The 20,886-nt window shown below is 45.9% G+C and overlaps 1 protein-coding gene across 1 annotated transcript in view; it reads right to left on the bottom strand.

Annotated features, from left to right (window-relative positions):
- The window catches only part of LOC138498338 (fibrocystin-L-like), an 848,238-nt gene that overhangs the window by 178,449 nt on the left and 648,903 nt on the right, over positions 1-20,886 (bottom strand). The window contains exon 28 of the mRNA XM_069622136.1: positions 11,946-12,105. Within this exon, the coding sequence (XP_069478237.1) occupies positions 11,946-12,105 (160 nt within the window). The remainder of the gene's footprint in view (positions 1-11,945; positions 12,106-20,886) is intronic.

The raw sequence follows: 20,886 nt of genomic DNA, 5'->3' as shown, positions 1-20,886 counted from the left end.
CCTTATGTTGGTGTTTCGGCAGATAGAATGTATCCCCTTTCTCACTGTACTGGTAAAGTCTTTGTTACAATAACAAGTTAACTTGAATGGCTGGTGGCAGTGAAACTATGTTTGTGACTTTTAGTCCGTATTACTCACAGGCTGTCAAATCAGCCACAGTAATACACAGGAGGGTCACCATTCTGCTTAAATAGTGGGCTCCTTATTTGTTTTTGCCATTTCTCATTTGCTTCTTTTCTTGGGTCTTCTTCTGCCGTCCTAAGTGAGACAAATCCTGGTTACGTTTTTTCTTCGGAGGGAACCCTTTTTGATTCCTGTTGAGGCTTCAGAGTATTTGTGAAGGCAGGAAGTGAGGTAGGAGTCCGAATCTCTGCAGCTCTTTGTCTTCCACCTTGCCTTAAAAGAACCAGTTTCCAAAGAGGCGCTTACTGTCCTCACTGGACAGCCAGTCACCCCTTTCGGTAAACTGCAGGGAGAGTTTGCAGAAGTTATGCTGCAGGTCCTGATCAATAGTCTGATCCTGGAAGCTGGTGACAAGTCAACCACTGGAACCAAATCCAAAGAGGAAGATGAAGAAAAGATGGTTGCAATGAATTCCAGCAACCTGCAATATTCTTTCTTCATCAGGTACCTGTAAATGGGGGCCAAATCTGTAGAGCCACTAGAAGTCTTGAATAATCCTTTGTTGTAAGCCTTTCCTGTCGACTGCTGCTGTCACTTTCCATCCAGTGTTCATTTCTTCAGTCTCCAGACCAAGAATCCAAGGACCTGGCCCTGTGCTGCTGCTTCAGGAAGACAACCATCTCCAAGCTCTTCCTTTTAGCCGAGGTACTGTGTTGGCTTGGGTAATACTTACTTCATGTTTTGTGTGAACCTGTAAGACTGAGTGGGTGATGTGAGTGTTTGGGAGTTAGGCTGTCCCCCTCCCCCTATCAAGGGTAAGATCTGTGCTATGGAGGGAGTTGTTTCTAGTTACCTGCAAGAGAAATTAAGTGCAAAAAATACAAGTACCAGAATCCTTAGAGACACTATAGTCCATTAACCTGCTACACCTGAAAAGGAAATGAAGACACGCCTGAAAAGGTAAAGAAACACAGCCTCCCTAAAGATTGATGGAGTCATGAAAACGTGCGTTTGGAGGAGAAGTCAATGCAGGAACACTTGATTGGCAACAGAGTGCGCGCCTTGTCACTAATTCTTAACCATTGTGTTTGGGAGTTTGCCCATACCATTTGCCCAGGCCTAATGTTGGAACACCTATAGGGAGTCTTCTGTGAAGTCCCTGAACACCTTTAGCTAAGTCTGAGGTGAATACTTACTTGTTTGAAGAGATATCCTCTGGAACTCTGTCTTTCCTGCAACTGAACCCTATCCTTACCTGCAGTAGCTGGCTCCTAGACCGCTAGGGTCCCTCTTCTGTCTGACAAAGCACATTCTCTAGAATAGGGAATGACTTTAATAGATAAGGTTTCCGTCTTGAAATTACATTTGCTAAAGATTGCTAAAGAAGTAAGTGTGGTAACTGTATCTCTGTCATAGAATATGTCACAAAGTGTCCTTAAGTTATTATACCTTTAAGTTGCTGGGCGCTCCATTAAAACTATATATGTTGTTTTACTTTGAAATAGTGTTTCACTCGTCTTAAAAGTAATAGTGTTGGTACTGTTTTATTATTCTTAACTGAATGAGTGTAAAAGCTTACCAATAGGGTTTACCTACCTTGAATAACTGTTATTCGTAAGTTGTACCACTGGGTTTTGCTTCCCCGGATCTACTTAGTGCATACCTAAAACAGTCTAAGAGTCAATACTTATCTTTGAGATGCTTGTAGCCCCTCAAAAAAGAACTGCCGATTGCCTTTCTTAAAAGTCTGCTAGAGTTCTTACTTGCCTAAGAATTGTATTCTAGGGGGTCATTACGACCTTGGAGGTAACCATGATGCAATTTGCGGCATGGTTACCCCCTTCCCGGGTACCGGGTCTGGGTTCCTTGAATGAGGAATTACCGGGCTATTCCAACCTTTGAAGACCCGGTAATTCCTCATTCAAGGAACCCGGACCCGGTACATCCCCATTCCCATTCGAGCTCCCATAGGGCTCAATGGGAATGGGGAGGGAGCTAACACCGGGCCCGTTAATAACGGGCCCCGTTGTTAGCTCCCTGGTCTGCTAGCGGGACCCGCTAAGGGCGCCTGGTTTTACCAGGCACCGTTTACGGGTCCCACGAGCAGACTCGTAATGGGGCGGTAAGGGGTTGATGGCTCCGGCACCATTACCGGCGCCGTTAACCCCTTACTGCCTACCTCGGAATGAGCCCCAATGCATCTGAAAAGTATCCTTGGTGTCTATTCTGTAGTAGTAATAGTGTAAATATTTATATACCAATAGGTTATACTGACCTTGAATAGCGGTTGCTCTTCTTAAACTGTAATATTGGTTTATGCTTTCCCTGAACTGCTTTAGTGATATGATATGATAGTGTATTTATATACCGCCTATACACAATGTGTTTCAAAGTGCTTCACGACAAGGGAGGGAACAAAGGAAAATACAAAAACATTCTTACAGGCCATGACCAACAAGAATGTGAAATTAACTATCATACTTGGCCTGGCGACATTTCAGATAGTGCAAGTGCTAAGACACAGAAAGGAAGGAAATGGGAACAGACAGGCGACTACCGTACTAGGCCTGACAACATTTCTGGTAGAGCTGGAGAATTTCGAGGAATGAGGGAGAGGGGAGGAGAAAGGAGGGAAAGGCACAACTGCACTATTTTAGTGCACTGCTAGAATAGTTTACTGTGTTCATACTTATCCGTGGGTAGCTTAAGGCCCCTCCAGAAAGTATATGAGTTACTTTACTAGCTCTGAACTGTGTTCTTAAAAGTAATACTGGCGGTGTAACTGTTTCCATTCATAATAGAGGAAAGTTACATATGTTGCCAGAGATACTTGTAACAAGTGTTGGTATAACTGAGTGATTCTACAAGTGAATAACACTGTATGTTATGACCATTAGGGTCTACTGCCCTTGACTTACTGATGGTATTCTAGAAGTCTAACTACTTTGGTTTTACTACCCAAGAATACCTGAAGGCCATTCTGAATGTGTTACTTTAGGTATTATGTTGTTTTTTAATGATTGTGTTCTATATAATATGTAATAGTACTTACCTTTCCAAAGATTTATCTTGGCCTACATGTATTTATAATAAATCATTATTTTTACAAAATACATAGTGTGTCAGTGTTTTTTTTGGACCATGTGTAAGTTACAATTTCTTTGTACCTTCCTAAAGCTATCTCTCCCTCCTAAGATAACCCTGGCTGCTCTGTCCATGCTACCTCATTCTCAGGTGGTACAGCCTTATACTAGGAGCAGAGTTTTAGTACTGCCTCAGATGTGGTTTTTATGAAGTCTTGGTAAGACTTTAGAAAAACTGTCCTAACAGGGTGTGGAGTCAAGGAGGGAGACATGAGGTGTCAATTAGGGCACATATATTGCATATGGCATGGTTGATTATCTATGCAAAGTTTGAAAACGTTTAGGTGATGATGAACGGGTAGTGACACTTTCTCCCTATTCCTCGTCATGGACGTTATATTATGAGGATGACTCAAGCTTAAAATCTGTCATTTTGTTGTATACTTCGAAATCATTTTAAATAAAACACAATCTTAATATTATTTTAAGAAAAAAAAAAACAAGCCTTTGTCCAATTAGGGCTGGATACCAGAAAGGTATATACACCACATTCAGTTTTTCCTGTCTCAGAGAGGCAGGAATCCCCAAGATATTACATTAACGTAAGTATTTCCTATGTATTCCAAATGTATTTAGCGCTTATGCATGGTTCCACCCAACAGGGAGCCTTTCTACCACCCCTCTCTTTCAAAAAGTTTTGAATAGACTTTTGTTGGTAACTCTGAACCACCCATTTTCTGAGCATCAGCACAGGCTGGACTTTCTGAAATGTCCTTAAGTATGTTGGTTGGGTGGTACAGGTGGGCTCAGTCTTGCAGGTTATTTGTAACGCACCCTATTGGAGGTTCATGATCAGTCTTGTGAGCAGAGGCAAGAGGCTGCTGGTGGCATTAATATTTTAGATAGAAGTGAAAGATGTTTAATTTGTATTACATCAGGGTCAATTGGAAAAAAGTAAAGATAAGGTTATTGTTTGAAAATCCCAAAGCTTGTTGGAGCCGGATGGTGGCAGAAGATTACATTCAGCAGATGTAACTAGGTATGCTAACCTTTGTGACTACTAAGGAGAAGAAAACCTGAGTGACCACATTGCATTATGTACACTCATGTGACATTTGTTGTCAGTAACTAGCGAGAAGCAAATAGAATCGGTTGGATGCCAGAGAGAGCATTCAATGGATGTGGCTTGTTATGCATGTATGTGTGACTACTAGGGAGGAGAGAATACCAGGGACAGTCATGCATGACAAAAATACTTGTGACATTTGTAATCTGCGGCTACTAGAGAGGAGAGGTTGGTTAGAGATATGAGGTTGCCATTTTGCTGACTGTGCCATGTTTTTGTGACTACCTGGGAGGATAGAATACCAGTGACCATCTTCCATGGCACACATGCACTTGACATTTGATGTCAATGATTAGAGCGAAGAAAATCACAGAGTTGGTTGGAGGCAGGAGATTATATTTAAGAAATGCAGTGGGTATAGCTGTGTGTGTAATTGTTTTGTTCTAGGTAGGAGAGAATCCCAGTGGCCCGCATGCATGACATATATGTATGTGACATTTATTGTTGGCGTCTACTAGGTAGAAGAAAATATACAATTGAGTGATGTAATGCACATCCACCCCACTATGGATAACACTCTACTGGGGACTCGGGATAAATGCACATTCGTCATTACAGAATGTGAAATCACCACATGAAAATCAAATAGATTTCTTTGAAGAGTCTTTATAGGTGATGGCAGCAGGTTTGAAATGAGGCTTGTGCAGCTGGTGTTGCTATGTGGATCTACTCCCAAAGGTTGAACGCTTCTGATGGTTGGTAAAGAGTCTGGGCATGAGTCATGGAGACAGCACTGAGTGATTCTGCCATCAAAACTCATGTTTTGGATTTGATTAAACCGTTATTCATATAAAAGACAAGAACTTCGTCTTGAATTCCCCAGTGCAAAGATGACCTGCCTAATCAGGTAAACAGCTGACATACTGATAGCCATTATCGATGTCAGACCTATCATAGCCTATCATGTCCCTGCAAATCTGAAGCTCTTGTACAGCTGCTTCTTTACAGTATAATAACTAAAAGAAATGTTCACTGTATCATAAATCCACTCTTTTGTCCATGGTGGCAATGTTTTCTAAGTTATACTATGACATTACTGTGGAAGATATTATATAATGATATGATATGATATGATATGATATGGTATTTGTAACGCGCCTATACACAAGTGTTTCAAGGCGCGACGAGGCGGGGGGGGGGAAACAAGGGAAAGACAGACAAACGATCCTACTAGGCCAGGTGTCATTCAGATCGCGCAAGTGCCGAGGTAAGGGGAAAAAGGAGAAAGTGCAAGGGGAGGAGGTGGGGGGGAAAGTGCAGTACAAGGTAAGTAGCGTAAAATAAATAATGAATAAAAAGGGCCAGCTGGTGGCAAGTGCGAGGTAAGTGCATAGCAAGTGCTGGGAAGGGGGCTGTAGGGATACAGTGACAGTCCCACGGTGCAGGGGGGGCCAAGGGAGGCAGTGCAGGTGGAGAGTGGCTGGGCCCTGGACCGAGGTCGCTGAGAGTGGCCCAGATGCAGGTTAAGTGCAGAATTCAGTGGGGAGTTAAGCAGGTTTAGCAGGGGAGAGGGAGAGAGAAGGCAGAAGCGAAGAGGAAGGTTTTGAGGTGCTTCCGGAACCGGAGATGGTTCTCCTCAAGTTTCAGGGAGGCAGGAAGGCTGTTCCAGAGGGAGGCCCCTGCTGCGGAGAGAGATCTACCCCCAGCTCGTTGCTTCGAGAAGCGGCTGACCATGAGGGAGTTGGAGACGGATGAGCGAAGTGCTCGTGAAGGAAGATATTTAGGAAGAGAGAGTTGAAGGTATTTAGGCCCCAGGCCCCAGAAGGCCTTGTGGACAATGCAGAGGGTTTTGAACTTAATCCTCGCAGCCACTGGGAGCCAGTGAAGAGATTTCAGTCCAGGAGAGATACGGTCCCTGGGCTTGAGGCCAAGGACAAGTCTCGCAGTTCTGTTCTGGATAAGTTGCAGAGGGCGGAGAGTGGAGGCAGGCAGATTTAGATAGAGGCTGTTACAGTAGTCCAGCCTTGAGAGAACCAGGGCTCGGGAGACAGTGAGCTTCTGGGGGAAGGAGAGGAAGGGAAGAATACCTCTGAGGAGGTGCAGTTGGTAGTGAGACTTCTTAGAGACGTCAGATATATGAGGAGAGAAGGAGAGTGTGGAGTCGAAGATGACCCCGAGGTTTTTAGCCTTGCAGGTAGGGGCAGGAGGGGGGCCAAGGGAGGCCGGCCAGAGAGCTGAAGGGAAGGAGGGAGTGGGTGTGCCGATGAGTAGAATCTCAGTCTTACTGGCGTTAAGGCAGAGGTCATTGGCGGCACACCATTCCTTGATAGCAGACAGACAGTCGGAGATGAGGGAAGGAGAGGAGGAGGCCGAGGGTAGCCTGAAAATGAGCTGGGTATCGTCCGCATAGCACTGGAAGTAGGGGCAGAGAGCGGCGATGCGGTGGGCAAGGAGTGCCAGATACTGGTTGAAAAGCCAGGGAGAGAGGTTGGATCCCTGGGGGACACCACAGGTGGAGAAAAAGATGTCAGAGAGGAAGGAGCCCATTTGGACCTGGGAGGGTCGACCGGAAAGGAAGGAGGTCAGCCATGCCAGAGCCTGACCAGTGATACCCAGGTTATCACGGAGGCGGTTTAGCAGGATGGCATGGTTGACAGTGTCAAAGGCAGAGGAGAGATCGAGCAGAATGAGAACACAGGGAGTGTTGGAATCGAGGTTCAGGAGCAGGTCCTCACGGATGGTCAGGGTGGACTTCTGGTTTGATTTTCTGAACTAATTTTCAGAACTCTCCATCCAGGACAGAATAAGGTTTGGGGTCGGGTCACCTAACCAAGATTGCTTCAAACACAGCAGATATTGTTGAAGTGTTTCCAGAAACAATGAGAAGATGCACTTCTGACTCCTGTGTAGAAACAGCCTGAGACCGAGCCATGAGGCATGTGGCAGGGGAAGTTAGGATTACCTGCAACACAGAGTATGTGTCTTTTTTGTGTGTGAGGCCTCCTCTTGCTTCAACAAAGATATGTTATTTGCTACTGCAGAGGAAGTGAATGATGACACAAAGAAATCTAGGCTCCTCTTTTCTGCGGGAAATGAAGTGCATAAGCTGTTTAAAACACTTCCTCAAGGTAACATCTCAAACGACACCAAGTGGTGTGCACTGACCATTTATTTGACCCTCCATTTGGAATGTTGATTATTAAAGATTCCAACTAAGGCAAGCTCAACAAAGCCTGACAGAATCCCTAGATATCTTCTATACCAGACAGACGCCTAGCCTCAATATGTGCATTCCCATATGGGAAAGGAGAGATCATGGGTCATATTATACAAAGGTGTTTTCCTCATAGCTGACAAAACAAATATTCAAGGAACCTGGCTTGCCCTTACTCAGAATACAGATCTCATAAGTTGGCAAGCTCCTGCACGGTTTATAGTCATAAAATCGAATGCAAAAATGTTGAAAGTCAAAAAAATCGAAAAAATAATGTCGAAAAAACAAATGTGAATTTCTTTTTTAATACTTTTCTATTCGAAATGGGGGGGTTTCCCCCAAGCCCCCCCTTTTTTAAACCTTTTTTTTAACATGTGGAACCCCCAAAAAATATATAAATAAAGAATTCGATTTTTTTTTCGACATTCTTTTTTCAAATTTATTGTAATGCGACATTTATTTTTCGATATTATGACTGACCACCCTACTGCACTGCTCGCATGGAGGAAGCCATGAAAAGCCTGAAGCTTGAAGAGGCTCATGCAGTGAGTACAGGCCCCCAAGTGGCTCACATACCCCCGTGCTGAAATAGAGCTCCTAAAGAGAGATGAAGTGGTCTTCCACTGCCTGCAGCTACAGGGGGTCACTTGGAAGGAATCTAAGTGTCGATTTCTCCAGCAAAAAGTGCAGTTTTTTGGATTGCTATTCCAAAGACAAAGGAATTTCTGCTGAGCCCTAGAAAGTCGCAGCTATTGAGAACTTTGCACTTCACACATGTCGGGCAGGAGTACGAAGTTTCCTCAGGATGATAAACTTCTGTGGGAGATTCATCCCTGACCTGGCCACAATTACAGAGCACCTTTGAAATGCGAACAAAAAAGAACGGGAGAGGAGCTAACATGCTCAAAAGGCCTTCAAGAAAGCTAAACAGACAATTGCAGAGGGCGCTAGAAAGGGAGTCAGATATCCTGGTGGATGCCAGTCCAGTCGGTCTGGGTGAAATACTGGTGCAAATTGGCACAAAAACAATTCACCAGCCTATAACTTTTACAAGCAATGTGCTTACACCGACAGAAAGAAGATACTCTCAAATTAAAAAGGAGGCACTTTCACTTATATGTGTTACCTTTATTCACGGTCCCTGCAGAGTACGTGCTGAACTTTCTATAGCTACTACAGGCTAGCAGCTCCACAGGACATGGATAGTGATCCCTTCCATTCTCATACATAGAATGACAAAACATAGCCTATACAAGACACGACGGCGCTAACAGAATTAAACATGACTAAGGAAGAAAGTATGGTTCCCTGAATTGGAAAAGATGGCCAATTCAAGGTTGGCATGTTCAAATGGTGCCAGGCAGCCAGCGAACCGTTTAGACACCCCCGAATAGAGTCCTGATGAAGGTGACTGCCCCACGGCAAGTGGTTATCATGGATCATACCACAGACACTTAATGGTGTACTTAGATGGATTCTCTAGGTACTCAGAAGTGAGATTCCTTTGCTCCATGGTGGTTGCACAGTGTTGCCTCTAATGGAAGAAATCTTTGCGACTCATGCTATATCACACACTATTCAGATAGACAACGGACCCCCTTTCCAAAGCAAAGAGTTCAAAGACTTTGTGTCGCTCCATGGCGTACATCACCATCTTATCAACCCGTGCTGGCAAGGGTAACCTGCATGTGGAGTGATTCATGGGAACCTTGAAAAAGGAGTTTGTCATTGCTTATGACAAAGGAACAAGCATGCAGTCAGCGCTCACCTTCTTTCTAATGGCATGCTGGACCACACAAAAAAACTGGAGTGACCCTGGCAGAAACATTCCTCCATAGCCAAGCCAGATCCCTAGTACCCGAGCATGAGTCAAGAAGAAAGCAAGATATTAATACACCATTGGTGAAGTACAAACAAATCACAAGTAATACAAAGGAATCGTCCTGGAGATAAATGCTTCCTTCAATCATCCAGGTGGAGGATGAATCTTTGGTACGAAACAGACAAACTCATCACTAGCTGATTCTACCACATGAGACGAAACCCTGGTCCACCACCAAATGAAAAGGTTCAATGGTCACAGCCAAAATGTAAGGTGAAGAAGTTGCCAGAAACTGTAGCTGGTTCCGACAGTTCTTCACACCTGAAACAGATAGAGGCCAAATACTGGGGGAGGCAGATGAGTAGCCACTCAAGGAGGAAACCCATCATACCATGGAAGGGGTAATTACCAGAGAAGATTGTCAGGGAGAATTTTAATTTTAGTGCTAAATTCCTCCCACCTTAGAGACCCCCAGCTCTGTTGATGTACTTTAGGACTTTTTCATTTTAACCCTGGAGTGAGTGAGCCCTTTTTCTCACTCTCTCATTTGTTTTGATCTGATTTGGATTTTATAATTCCTTTCTTTTTGGAGACTGACAAACTCCATAGGCATCTACCTTTGTATGGTGACACAGCACCTTTGGTGCAGTATCACAGAGAAATGCTTTGGATTTCTCTTAAGGTTTAAATACCTTTTCTTGGGTGAACTACAGTTCCCAAGAAGAGTAAAGTGAAATTGACTTTACTTACCTTTTTTTTTGTGGGTCCAAAACACACCATCTTATGTGGAGTGCTGGGGGGTTACTTAGTAGCCCCTTCTTTTCCTACTTACTCACTTCTCTCTTATGTAGGTCATATTTTTATATGTGACAGTCTGAGAACCCCCTCAGTTTTGAAGTCTAGGAGCCCAGGACCAGGTGGCAACCCTGCCACTGTCATCTAAATTCAACCCCAGTTTTAATACAGTTCCCGTTATTGTATCACCCTTAAGGAAATCAGATTGTGTGGCACGTGCAGTTCGGAAAACATCTTAGGCATTACTTGGAGCTCTGTTCTCATGGCACAGAAGATGCAGGTGGTTACTGCATGGCAGTGCAGGGGCACACACAAGTGCTCCTTATGGAGCCTCCACTGTGTAGTTCTGGTTAGAATCATATTCATAGACCAGTTCTGTATGACATGGAGCAAAAGAGGCGCAAGTGAAATTGAAATTCCATAAAACGCATACACATTGAATAGAAAAACACTCCGTAGGAGTAAAAGGGCTTTGCCTGGAATAGGAGTGTGGTGCCAGCTGAGATGTGTTTTCCTGACTTGCTAATGGGCAGAAAAATATAAACAAGCTATGGCTGTCACTGGTAAGGCTAACAGGTAAGCATGCAGTTTGCTGTGAGCTCCATCTCAACACTTAAATGGACATCAGCCGTATTAGAAATGTTTTATGGGCTTGTTAGTCATGTAAATGTCCAACAATTTGGGAAGGAGTGGTGTCAGGATGCTGAGTAATTGATGTTTTCCAAAGAGCACTGAGTACTGCTTTAATCATACTGTTACATGATGCAGAGGGTCACATGTGTTTACTGAAGAAATATCACACCAGTATATTTTACTGCATGTGTTATTATTTTTTTGCTACAAAATGCATAGCGAGACTGCCACCCCTACTCCCTCACCCAAACCCCACCCTCTCTCCATCCCATATTGCCGCACACAAAGTACCCTCTGCATTTTGCAACAAAAATATATTTTAGAAAAGTGTGGTAAGAAAATTCAGAAGTGAAATGTCTGTGGTAAAAAGTCTCGATACCATGCAGAGACATAAGATTGAAATAGCACAAATCATCACTTTTTATTGACTGTTAACTACCGTTTGGGAAAGCACCCAGCACATTTCTAGGACACCTTTGTCCTTTTTAGTCAAAAACGCTTTTAATGCTGTAACTGGTAGTTTTGCCTACTCAGTTATAAGTATGAGGCTTTGTGTTATAGCTTGCAAAGTGCTGCAGGTTAATCATGCAGGCCATGTTACATATGTTAAGGGGCAGGGGAGTTGCTAGGTCTAGAAAAGACCCGGGGCTAAGCTGATGTCGGAAATGTTGGGACTGGGGGCTAGCTAGTCTTTTGGCTGTAGCTCCTGAGATTCTATCCGGGGCTACAACCAAAAGACCAGGGGCTATAGCCCCCTTAGCCCCCCCCTAGCAACGCCCCTGTTAAGGGGTGTAGACAGAGAACAGTAATGTGTATGCTGTAGAGGCATCATGCGTCCCCTTCTCCACTGCCCTCTCCTCATCAATCCCAATTGCACAGAACATAATCTCATGTCTCAGAGGTTAGGCATAGGCTGTTGCCCTCCTACAATGCCTATTGGAGTCGTGGTTGGATCACTGCTCCTCTCACACCCCATTTACTGAGTTAAATAAGAGGCCTGCCAAAGCATATGCACTTTGTGTTTACTTTGCCTTCATCTCTGTTTTAAGAAAGCTCTCACAAATCCAAAACTGAGGTGCACACAATTTTGTACTCGTCTGGACATATACTTGACTAAAATGAGTTTGAGTCGCTCAGTAGACGCACATACAGACTGCAGTCATACATATTTCCATCGCCCCACACCACATCCTCATCAACAGGGCTTACTTTACTGTCGTCGGCATTCAGGAGCCTCAGTCGCAGTTTCTGAGGGCTGGTGCTGGAGAAGTAAATTTCAAAGGACTTGTTCACTGCCACAATACTGTGAAACATAGACAGCCTTCTGCATGAGCGTCCAGAGCAAGAGGTGTGGTCCCGAGGGCCTGTAATAAGGAATACACATGTTTAGATGGGTTTCAAATGTTTTCACTTTTTATGTTTGCATAGCCCAATTTACTGTAACTTTAAACTACTGAATGTGCTCCTATGCTTAAAAAGGCAGATCAATTTCTCCATAAAATGAACATTTGTGAATTTTAGAACCTTGTTTGATAATATGACATTTTTACAGCGCCGCTAAATTACACGCTATTCTTTGAAGTGGAGGATTTCACTCCAGCAGTGTGATGTAGGGAAAGCCCCCATCTTATTGCCAAAAAAGGACCGATTTACCTTAGGCGGAATTCCCTAAGTGGTCTTAGAGAAATCCACTGAATCGCCAAATGCGGTACAAAGGACTTAAAAAATGAGGATTAACATGGCCATCCGCCACAAAGAGAAGCGGTAACATTAACTGAGTTTTGTGGTGTTTTCATGCAAATACCAAAAAATAGTAGTACATCTCAACCAAAAATGCTTTTGTAGAGAGATTTCAAAAAATGTTCTGTTCTCAAACTTGAGGCGAGAGAAGTGTCTGGCAAATGTGTGAGGGAAATCTCATGTCCGGGCTACAAAATTAACAAAAAAGATATGCTTCTTGAAGGAAACCAAATCAGCTTTAGCTCACATAGAGTGAAGACACTTTCATTTTGGGCCATATCATTAACCTTCAAACATTCCAAAACGAAGGAGACAACCCACTGAACCATTCCTCATCTATAAGACTGCTAAGCTCAGTGATAGAGGGGAGGGGTGAAACACTGGGCCTCTCAGTTGCATCTCAAGAGAGGAGGATCCCTACATTAATGAAACATTATCTGTTGGGCTAGAATCAGAACCAGAATCAAACATCGTCTGTGATTCCCTAAACACCTATGAATAGCCTTGGGAAAAAAGTGAAGGCAAGGGAGTCATAGGTGATCATGGCCAACCATGTTAGAAGGAGAGCACTGCCCTACGATCGCTGAGCTCTGTGCTGGTATTGGCTTCTGCCTAGTCCTGCTAAGTATGTCTCCTAATAAAGAGAAGATGTGGGCAAGGAGGATTGGTCTTGTCACCATGATATGATATGTCATTTATAACGCGCCTATACACAAGTGTTTCAAGGCGCGACGAGGCAAGGGAGGGGGAACAGAGGGAAGACAGAGACAACGATCTTACTAGGCCAGGTAACATTGAGATCCTACAAGTGCAGGGGAGGGAGGAGAGAGAAAGTGTTGGGGGAAGGAGGAGGGGGCAGTGCAGTACATATCATCAACAGTAATAAATAAATAGAATAAATAAAAACAATAGTTAAAAAGTGTGGCCAGCTTGTGGCAAAAGTAGGGGTAAATGCAGACATCAAGTGCCTGGAGCTGGTGGAGACTGTAGGGATACAGAAACAGCCCCCAAGTGCAGGGGTTGCCTGGGAGGCAGTGCAGGTGTGCAGCTGGCGGGGGAGGGGGCCTGGGCCCGAGATCAGAGGGTAGCCAGTTTACCAGTGCAGTTTCAGTCAGGAGCTCAGTAGGGGAGAGGAGGAGTGAAAGCAGAAGCAAAGAGGAAGGTCTTGAGGTGCTTCTGGAACCAGAGATGGTTCTCCTCAAGTTTCAGGGAGGCTGTTCCAGAGGGAGGCCCCAGCCGAGGAAAGAAATCTACCACCAACTCGTTGCTTGGAGAAGCGACTGACCCTGAGGGAGTTGGAGGCGGATGAGCGAAGAGCTCGAGGAGGAAGATATTTAGGAAGAGAGGGTCGAAGGTATTGAATCCCCAGGCCCCAGAAGGCCTTGTGGACAATGCAGAGGGTTTTAAACCTAATCCTCACAGCCACTGGGAGCCAGTGCAGAGATTTTAGTCCTGGAGAGATATGATCCCTGGGCTTGAGGCCAATGACATGTCTCGCAGTCCTGTTCTGGATGAGTTGCAGAGGGCAGAGAGTAGAAGCAGGCAGATTTAGAAAGAGGCTGTTGCAGTAGTCCAGCCTAGAGAGAACCAGAGCTCTGGAGACAGTGAGCTTCTGGGGGAAGGTGAGGAAAGGAAGAATACCTCTGAGGAGGTGCAGGTGGTAGTGTGATTTCGTAGAGATGTCAGCGATGAGAGGATAGAAGGGGAGTGTGGAGTCAAAGATGACCCCGGGGGCATTTGCCTCACAGGTGGGAGAGGGAGGAGGTCCTAGAGAGGACGGCCATAGAGCGATAGGAAAGGAGGGAGGAGGTGTGCCGTTGAGGAGAATCTCAGTCTTACTGGCATTAAGACAGAGATCATTGGCGGCACACCACTCCTGGATAGCAGAGAAAGAGTCAGAGATTAGAGAAGGAGAAGAGGTGGCAGAAGGGAGCCTGAAAATGAGCAGAGTGTCGTCCACATAGCACTGAAAGTTGGGGAAGAGAGCGGCAATGCACTGGGCAAGAAGTGCCATGTATTGGTTGAACAGCCAGGAAGAGAGGGTAGACCCTCGGGGAACACCACAGGTAGAGATAGAGCTAGAAGAGAGGAAGGACCCAAGTTGGACCTGGGAGGGACGACCGGAGAGGAAAGAGGTCAGCCAAGCCAGGACCTGATCGGTGATACCCAGGTTATCACAGAGACGGTTGAGCAGGATGGCATGCAGTGGTCGAAGAGTACAAAAAGAAGTAGTGGAACTATGTGCCCTTCCCCCACTTCCAACAGACCCCATCACCAGGCTCCCTCCCATACGCAAGCCAAACCCCCGAACACACATGCTGTTTAACAGAATTTTCAGTGCACTGAACTGCAAGTTTCAACTTCTTCCTACACTTTTATTTTGAAATTAAACCATTCCGAATGGTTTCTTTAAAAAATAAAAGTATAGGAACAGTAAAGCACCGCTCCCAACCACTCCCACCCCCTTCGACCACTGTCTGTGTTCCAATTTACTCGCCCCTTTTGCCTTTTCAGAACCTTCAGTTTTCTTTGCACATCTTTGCCTTACCCTGCAGCCATAAAAGGTACCGTCCTTATCTTTTTACCTGGCCCCCTCCCAAGGCTGATGCCTCTCTCTGCCTCTGTCTGCCTCTCTCTGCCTCCCTCAGTCTTCACAGGAAGCGCTTTCTGCACTAGTAATTTTTTACTTTTAGCAGGTTTTAAGATGCCTCTGCTGCATGTGTCCCAGCTTTGCCTCACCAAATAAGTACCCCTCTACTCTTCCGCCCCATCCCTGTTGTTCTGGTGTGCCAATGTCAAAAGCCCACTTGGGAGGGGTATTTTCCAAATGGTAAGAGCACCAGTTGCCAAATTAAACTCCTTCGCATTACTTAAGTCTTCCACCTTGTCCCTAGTAAAGGCCCCAGTCTCAGAGTTGTTTCTTTAGTAAAGGGGAATTTAATTTGAACTAAAAACACTTACACTTAGGAGCACAATATTAATCTTATTATATAAGCTGTATTTTATTAATGAAAAAAGTACACATTGATACAAATATATACAACATAGGAAAATTGATAAAAACACAATGTAAAACAAGATTTTGAGAACACATGATAATACCCAAATGAGTTCTAAAGCAGCAGCTTAACATGCAATACATAAGGTTCATAATTAAAAAGACAAACACTGGCCCTCATTACGACCCTGCCGGTCCGGAAAGAACGGTGGCAGTAAAACCGCTGCCACCGTTGTTTCTGGACCGGCTGATTCAGAGTCCTGCAGGCGGGAGGTGTCAGGTCAGACCTGGCGGGATTAACACCACCCGCCTGCAGGCGGACATGGAAACATCGGCTCTGTCATAGACGGAACCAGTGTTTCCATGGTCCCCATCCCCATGGAGTCCTATAGGTGCTGTATATAATACAACTGTAACATAACCAAAATGTGATTTTTCTAACTCTGTAAATATGTTGCATATACATGTTTATGCTGAATTGCACATACTAATTGAAGATAGTTGTAAAAAACGCAATCTCTTCTGGATTATTTCAAAAATAATGTGAGGCATAGAGTAGTTAATACTTTTATTAAAACACCTAATTTCTCTACAAAATATTTGATATCTAATCATTTTGAAGGCTGAATTGTTTCACTTTAGTTGATTGCATTGTAACAAGGTGTGTGTATTGTGATATTTGGGGAAGAGTACCTGACTCAATTATCATGTGCAGTGAGTGGTGTGACAGTGGCCTCATTACAAGTGAGCCGGAAACAAAGGTGCCAGTAACAATGTTACTGGCTCCTTTTCTGGACCGGTTCATTCTGTGTTTGCCGGTAGGGGCTCTGAACTACCGTCAGGCCTGATCTGCCGGGAGTTCAGACCCCATTGGTGCTTCAGGGTTCCCATTCCCATGGAGTCCCATGGGACTTCACGGGAATGGGAACTTACTGTTACTCTGTCGACTGTGATATCCTGGTAGCACTGGGATGTCAGGCAGCGGAAACAGTAAGGCTAGTCGGCCGGTAACCCGTCGGTGCTGCCGGAAGACTCCTAATGAAGCCCATGTATCACAAAAAAGTATCACAGACAAAAATAAAGTTAAGAAATGTATTAAAGGAATATTTGGACAGTGTTTTTGGCTCTTAGTCCCACTTTGGTATACACACCATCTTTCCTTGTTTTATTATTCTTCATATCAAATTTGATGAACCTTCATACATATTGGAACAGAGAAGGGGAACATTTGTTATGATTACTATTAACATGATGAACATGATCTATCAATCAAAAGACCCATTTAAGCCATAATATCCTGTTTGACAGGCTTCACCAGCTGGTAACTAGCCAATCCTGAGTTAATTATCCTGAGATCATTGAAGGCTTTTAACGATAGTCTGTGGGCTGCTACCAGTCAGTTAAACCCACTGAATAGAGTATTATTGCTATGATCTGCCAGTCTTTCCTTGCTGTTGCTGCTACCGTGCTCCTCCTACAGGCTGCTCCAGGCTGTTCCATATCAGCTGTTTTCCTGCGAAGCGGACCGCGAAGCGGACGGAAAGTATCAGTCTGCAGTCCGCTGGCTGATGGTTGAAGGATGAGGCCACCAACATTGTACTTGCATAATGGAGTTTCGTAAAGAAAGTCTTGCAGTCTGAGCAGTCGAGCGGGTCGAAGGAAACTGAAGGGGGGAGGAATTCTTGCAACTGGCTAACTGTCAACCGAGTTGGGGGCACTGCAGGAATCTCAGTTTGCCTCATTTCACTGTCCTCACATCTTCATGTCCGCTAAAATATCTTTGAAGACACAGCTCGGGCGACTACTTATAAAAATGAATAACAAACAACAAAGAGGGACTTTTTTTCAACATGCCAGAAAAGGGTCAGCGCACTCGGCGTATGGGCAAACTGTGTGAGGATGTGCCCCACACCTCACCTACCTCATTTGTCTTGGCCCCTACTTTGACCTCGAAAGGCTCATTCTTGAAATTCCATGAGTGAGCAAGGAAACCAACACCTTGGTGGATTTGTCTGAAAAGGCACTTCCCAGCTCAAGCAGTGGTGTGGGGCAAGATCATGGTTTAACAGGGCCTCATATTTCTCATATTATTTATGAGAGATTCCATACCGAGATGGGTCTGAACTCTCCCACTCGAGAACTCTTGCTTCCCCTTTCAATGTCTTCTGGCCTGTGCCTGCCATCCTTGCTACTCTCGGTTGGGGTCGCCGCTCTGTCTAGTGAGTGTGCAGAGGGGCGATCTTTGCCGGGGACTTTGGTCCACGGGTCCTCAACCATCCAAGATGGAGCAAAAAGCGAGAGAACAAGACATTGATGACTGGGAATTTGAAGGGGACATAGCCTATTTGGAGTTGTTTTTTAACCATCCAGATTCATCGGACTATGCTGTTCTGCCACCCCCTATAGCCAAGCCAAACCCCTGGAAGGCCAACTCTCCTCCGTCTTGATGCTGGAGCCACAACATGCGGCTTTGGCGAGGAGACTAGCAGCAGACATCGCAGAGTTGAGCTTCGCAAGACAATCCCAATGTAGGTTTAGTGACTTAGCGGGCTCAGGGTGCTCTATACCTCAATCATGGGACATTGTGGCTCCCTCGCGATTAGAGGCTAACTCATGCTTTCTGGGAACATTAACGGCGGAGGGACACCGGGCGGCCCTCACCGCTCAGCCCGCTTTGTGTCCAATGGCCTCTGCTATGATGAGGTTCAGTGAGAACACTGAAGTGGGGTTGGGGTCGGGACAGGGGTTTTATCCTCAGTTGTCGCAGGCACCCCCGCTCATGGATCCACCTGATACTCCCTCGTACAGAATAAATGAGAACATTTACCTCTCCTCGACTTCCTCGGCTGAATCTAGTGCCACTGTCTCCTCAGAGAGAACAAGATCTGGCAGCTCCAACCCACACATGCAACAGGGGGGGCTGGAGTATATCCAACTACAGAGCTTAGTGATGGTGGCTTTAAATGTCTCCCTTTAGCCCTTTGTGAAAATGTATGAATCACTGAATGAGTTTTTAAAAGATCAGGCCTCACTTTTGGCGATGATGCCTACTAAACTCTCTTCCCTGGACCGTTTTGTGGAGACCGTTCACACTAGATTGGATAAAGAAGCAGAACTGTCTGCTCAATGTTAGGCATGGCTTTTTGATCTGGTGCGTGGGGAAGATTGGGAGAAGACTACAGTGATGATAGGCATACTGGATCTACTGAAATGGACAAGAAGCCATAAAGGCAGTGATGGTTGGGAAGTACTGGACCACCATAGTATACATCATAGGTAATCAATGAGCATGGTCCCAAAGCTTCGATGCTAACGCATAGAGAAGAAAGGGCTACTTCCCAGCGAGGCAAGGCTTTATATCATTCTCAGGAAGGCCCGCCTGAGCAGGGCCGTCAGCACACTCATCCTGGAAGAATGACATTGCAAGTAAGGAACAAGTTACTTACCTGTAACTGTTGTTCTCCAGCATGGGTCTGGCATGGATTCACATGCTCATGAATATTCCCCGTCGTCAGGCTGGGAATCCTCGATAAAGAAAAAATCAGTATCAGTTTCGTTTCTGATCTGTCTTTCGTAGTAGTAACCAATCACTGATCTCTGTGTCATACTGACCACAGCCAATGACTGCCCTCTACCTAAGCCCCGCCTCTGGCAGCCATCTTCAGATTTGGTAGCACGTGAAGTGGCAGTATGACCAAGTGAAGAGCCGCAGAGGGGTAGGCGGGAGGGTTTGCATGTGAATCCATGCCAGACCCATGCTGGAGAACAACAGTTACAGGTAAGTAACTTGTTCCTTCTCCAGCATGGGGTCTGGCATGGATTCACATGCTCATGAATATAAGAATACATAGCAGTACACACATGCACAACCACGGGAGGTGGCAAAGGCTCAACATTAAGCAATACAACAACTCAACATTAAGCATCGCTTACCTCCTCACCAGGCTCACCTTAAGCCAACAGGTTGCGCAGCACTGCTTGGCCGACCCTGGACTCCTCCCTGGAATCCTGATCGACGCAGTAGAATCTCGTGAAGGTGTGCGTCGACATCCATGTAGCAGCCCTGCAGATGTCCAGCAGGGGCACACCAGATAAGAACGCCGTAGTAGCAGCGATCGCTCTGGTCGAATGGGCTCTTGGACGGCCTGGCAGCGGTCGGTTAGCCAACCGGTGGCAGTGCATGATGCAGCTGGAGAGCCACCTGGAAATAGAAGACTTCGAGAGAGCCTTCCCTTGATTCACAGGTCCAAAGTTTTCAAGCAGCTGTGATGTCCTCCGGAAACTCTTTGTGCGGTCCACGTAGAACTTCAGCGCTCTAGCCACATCCAGCGAGTGCAAAGTCCTCTCGGCCGGCAACGGGAAGAAAACAGGTAACACCAGGGGCTCGTTAAGATGGAAGTCCGACGGCACCTTGGGCATAAAGGAGGGGTGCGTCCTAAGCACCACCCTCGAGGCATGGAAAGTCAAGTACGGTGCTTTGCAGGATAGGGCCTGGATCTCTCCCACTCGTCGTGCGGAGGTAATGGCCACCAGGAATGCAGTCTTCCACGACACAAACTTCATTGGTGCGGAGTGCATCGGCTCGAATGGGGGCCCCATGAGCCTGGTCAGCACCACGTTAAGTTCCCACGCCGGGGCCGGGGCCTTCACCGGCGGGAACGACCGGAACAGTCCTTTCATAAACTCTTTTACCAGTCGATGGGACCACATGGACGTCCGTCCTGTGGTTCTGGTATATCTGGAGATTGCCGCCAGATGAATCTTAATGGAAGCATGGGCTAGCCCAGCCTTTGCCAACGATAGCAGATATGGCCAGCACTTGATGGGCCGTAATCCGTAGGGGGTTGATCTTCTGTGCTCGGCACCAGATAGAGAACCTCTTCCACTTATGACCGTAGCATTTGAGAGTCGAGGATGCCCTGGCCTTTGCAAGAACCTCTCTGCAATCGGCCGGTATATCGTAGCCTCCAAACTCTAGCGCTGCAGGAGCCAAGCCTGCAGGTTCAGCGACGCCGGGTTGTGGTGGAAGATGGCGCCTCCTTCTCTGGAGAGAAGGTCCGCGTCCGCTGACAGCTTGATGGGAGGGGACGTTGACAAGTCCAGAAGGTCCGGGAACCAGATCTGCCTCGGCCACGCCGGTGCGACGAGGATCATCCTGCACCGGGACCTCTTGAGCTGGTTGTTGAGTCGAAGCAGCAACGGCAACGGAGGGAATGCATACAGGTATAGGCCGTCCCAGGGAAACGAGAACGCATCGCCCATGCTTCTCGGCTGGGGAAACCTGCTGGCGAACCTCTTGCACTTCGAGTTTGTCGCTGTTGCGAACAGGTCGATTTGGGGTTTGCCCCATCGTCGGAAGAGTTGATCCACCTGATCCTGGCGCTGTTCCCACTTGTGACACGCGCGCAGCTC

This window comes from Ambystoma mexicanum, chromosome 5q (genome assembly GCF_040938575.1).
Source record: "Ambystoma mexicanum isolate Mex_15411 chromosome 5q, UKY_AmexF1_1, whole genome shotgun sequence".
NCBI classification, from domain to species: Eukaryota; Metazoa; Chordata; class Amphibia; order Caudata; family Ambystomatidae; genus Ambystoma; species Ambystoma mexicanum.
This window is presented reverse-complemented; position numbering and strand designations above follow the sequence as displayed.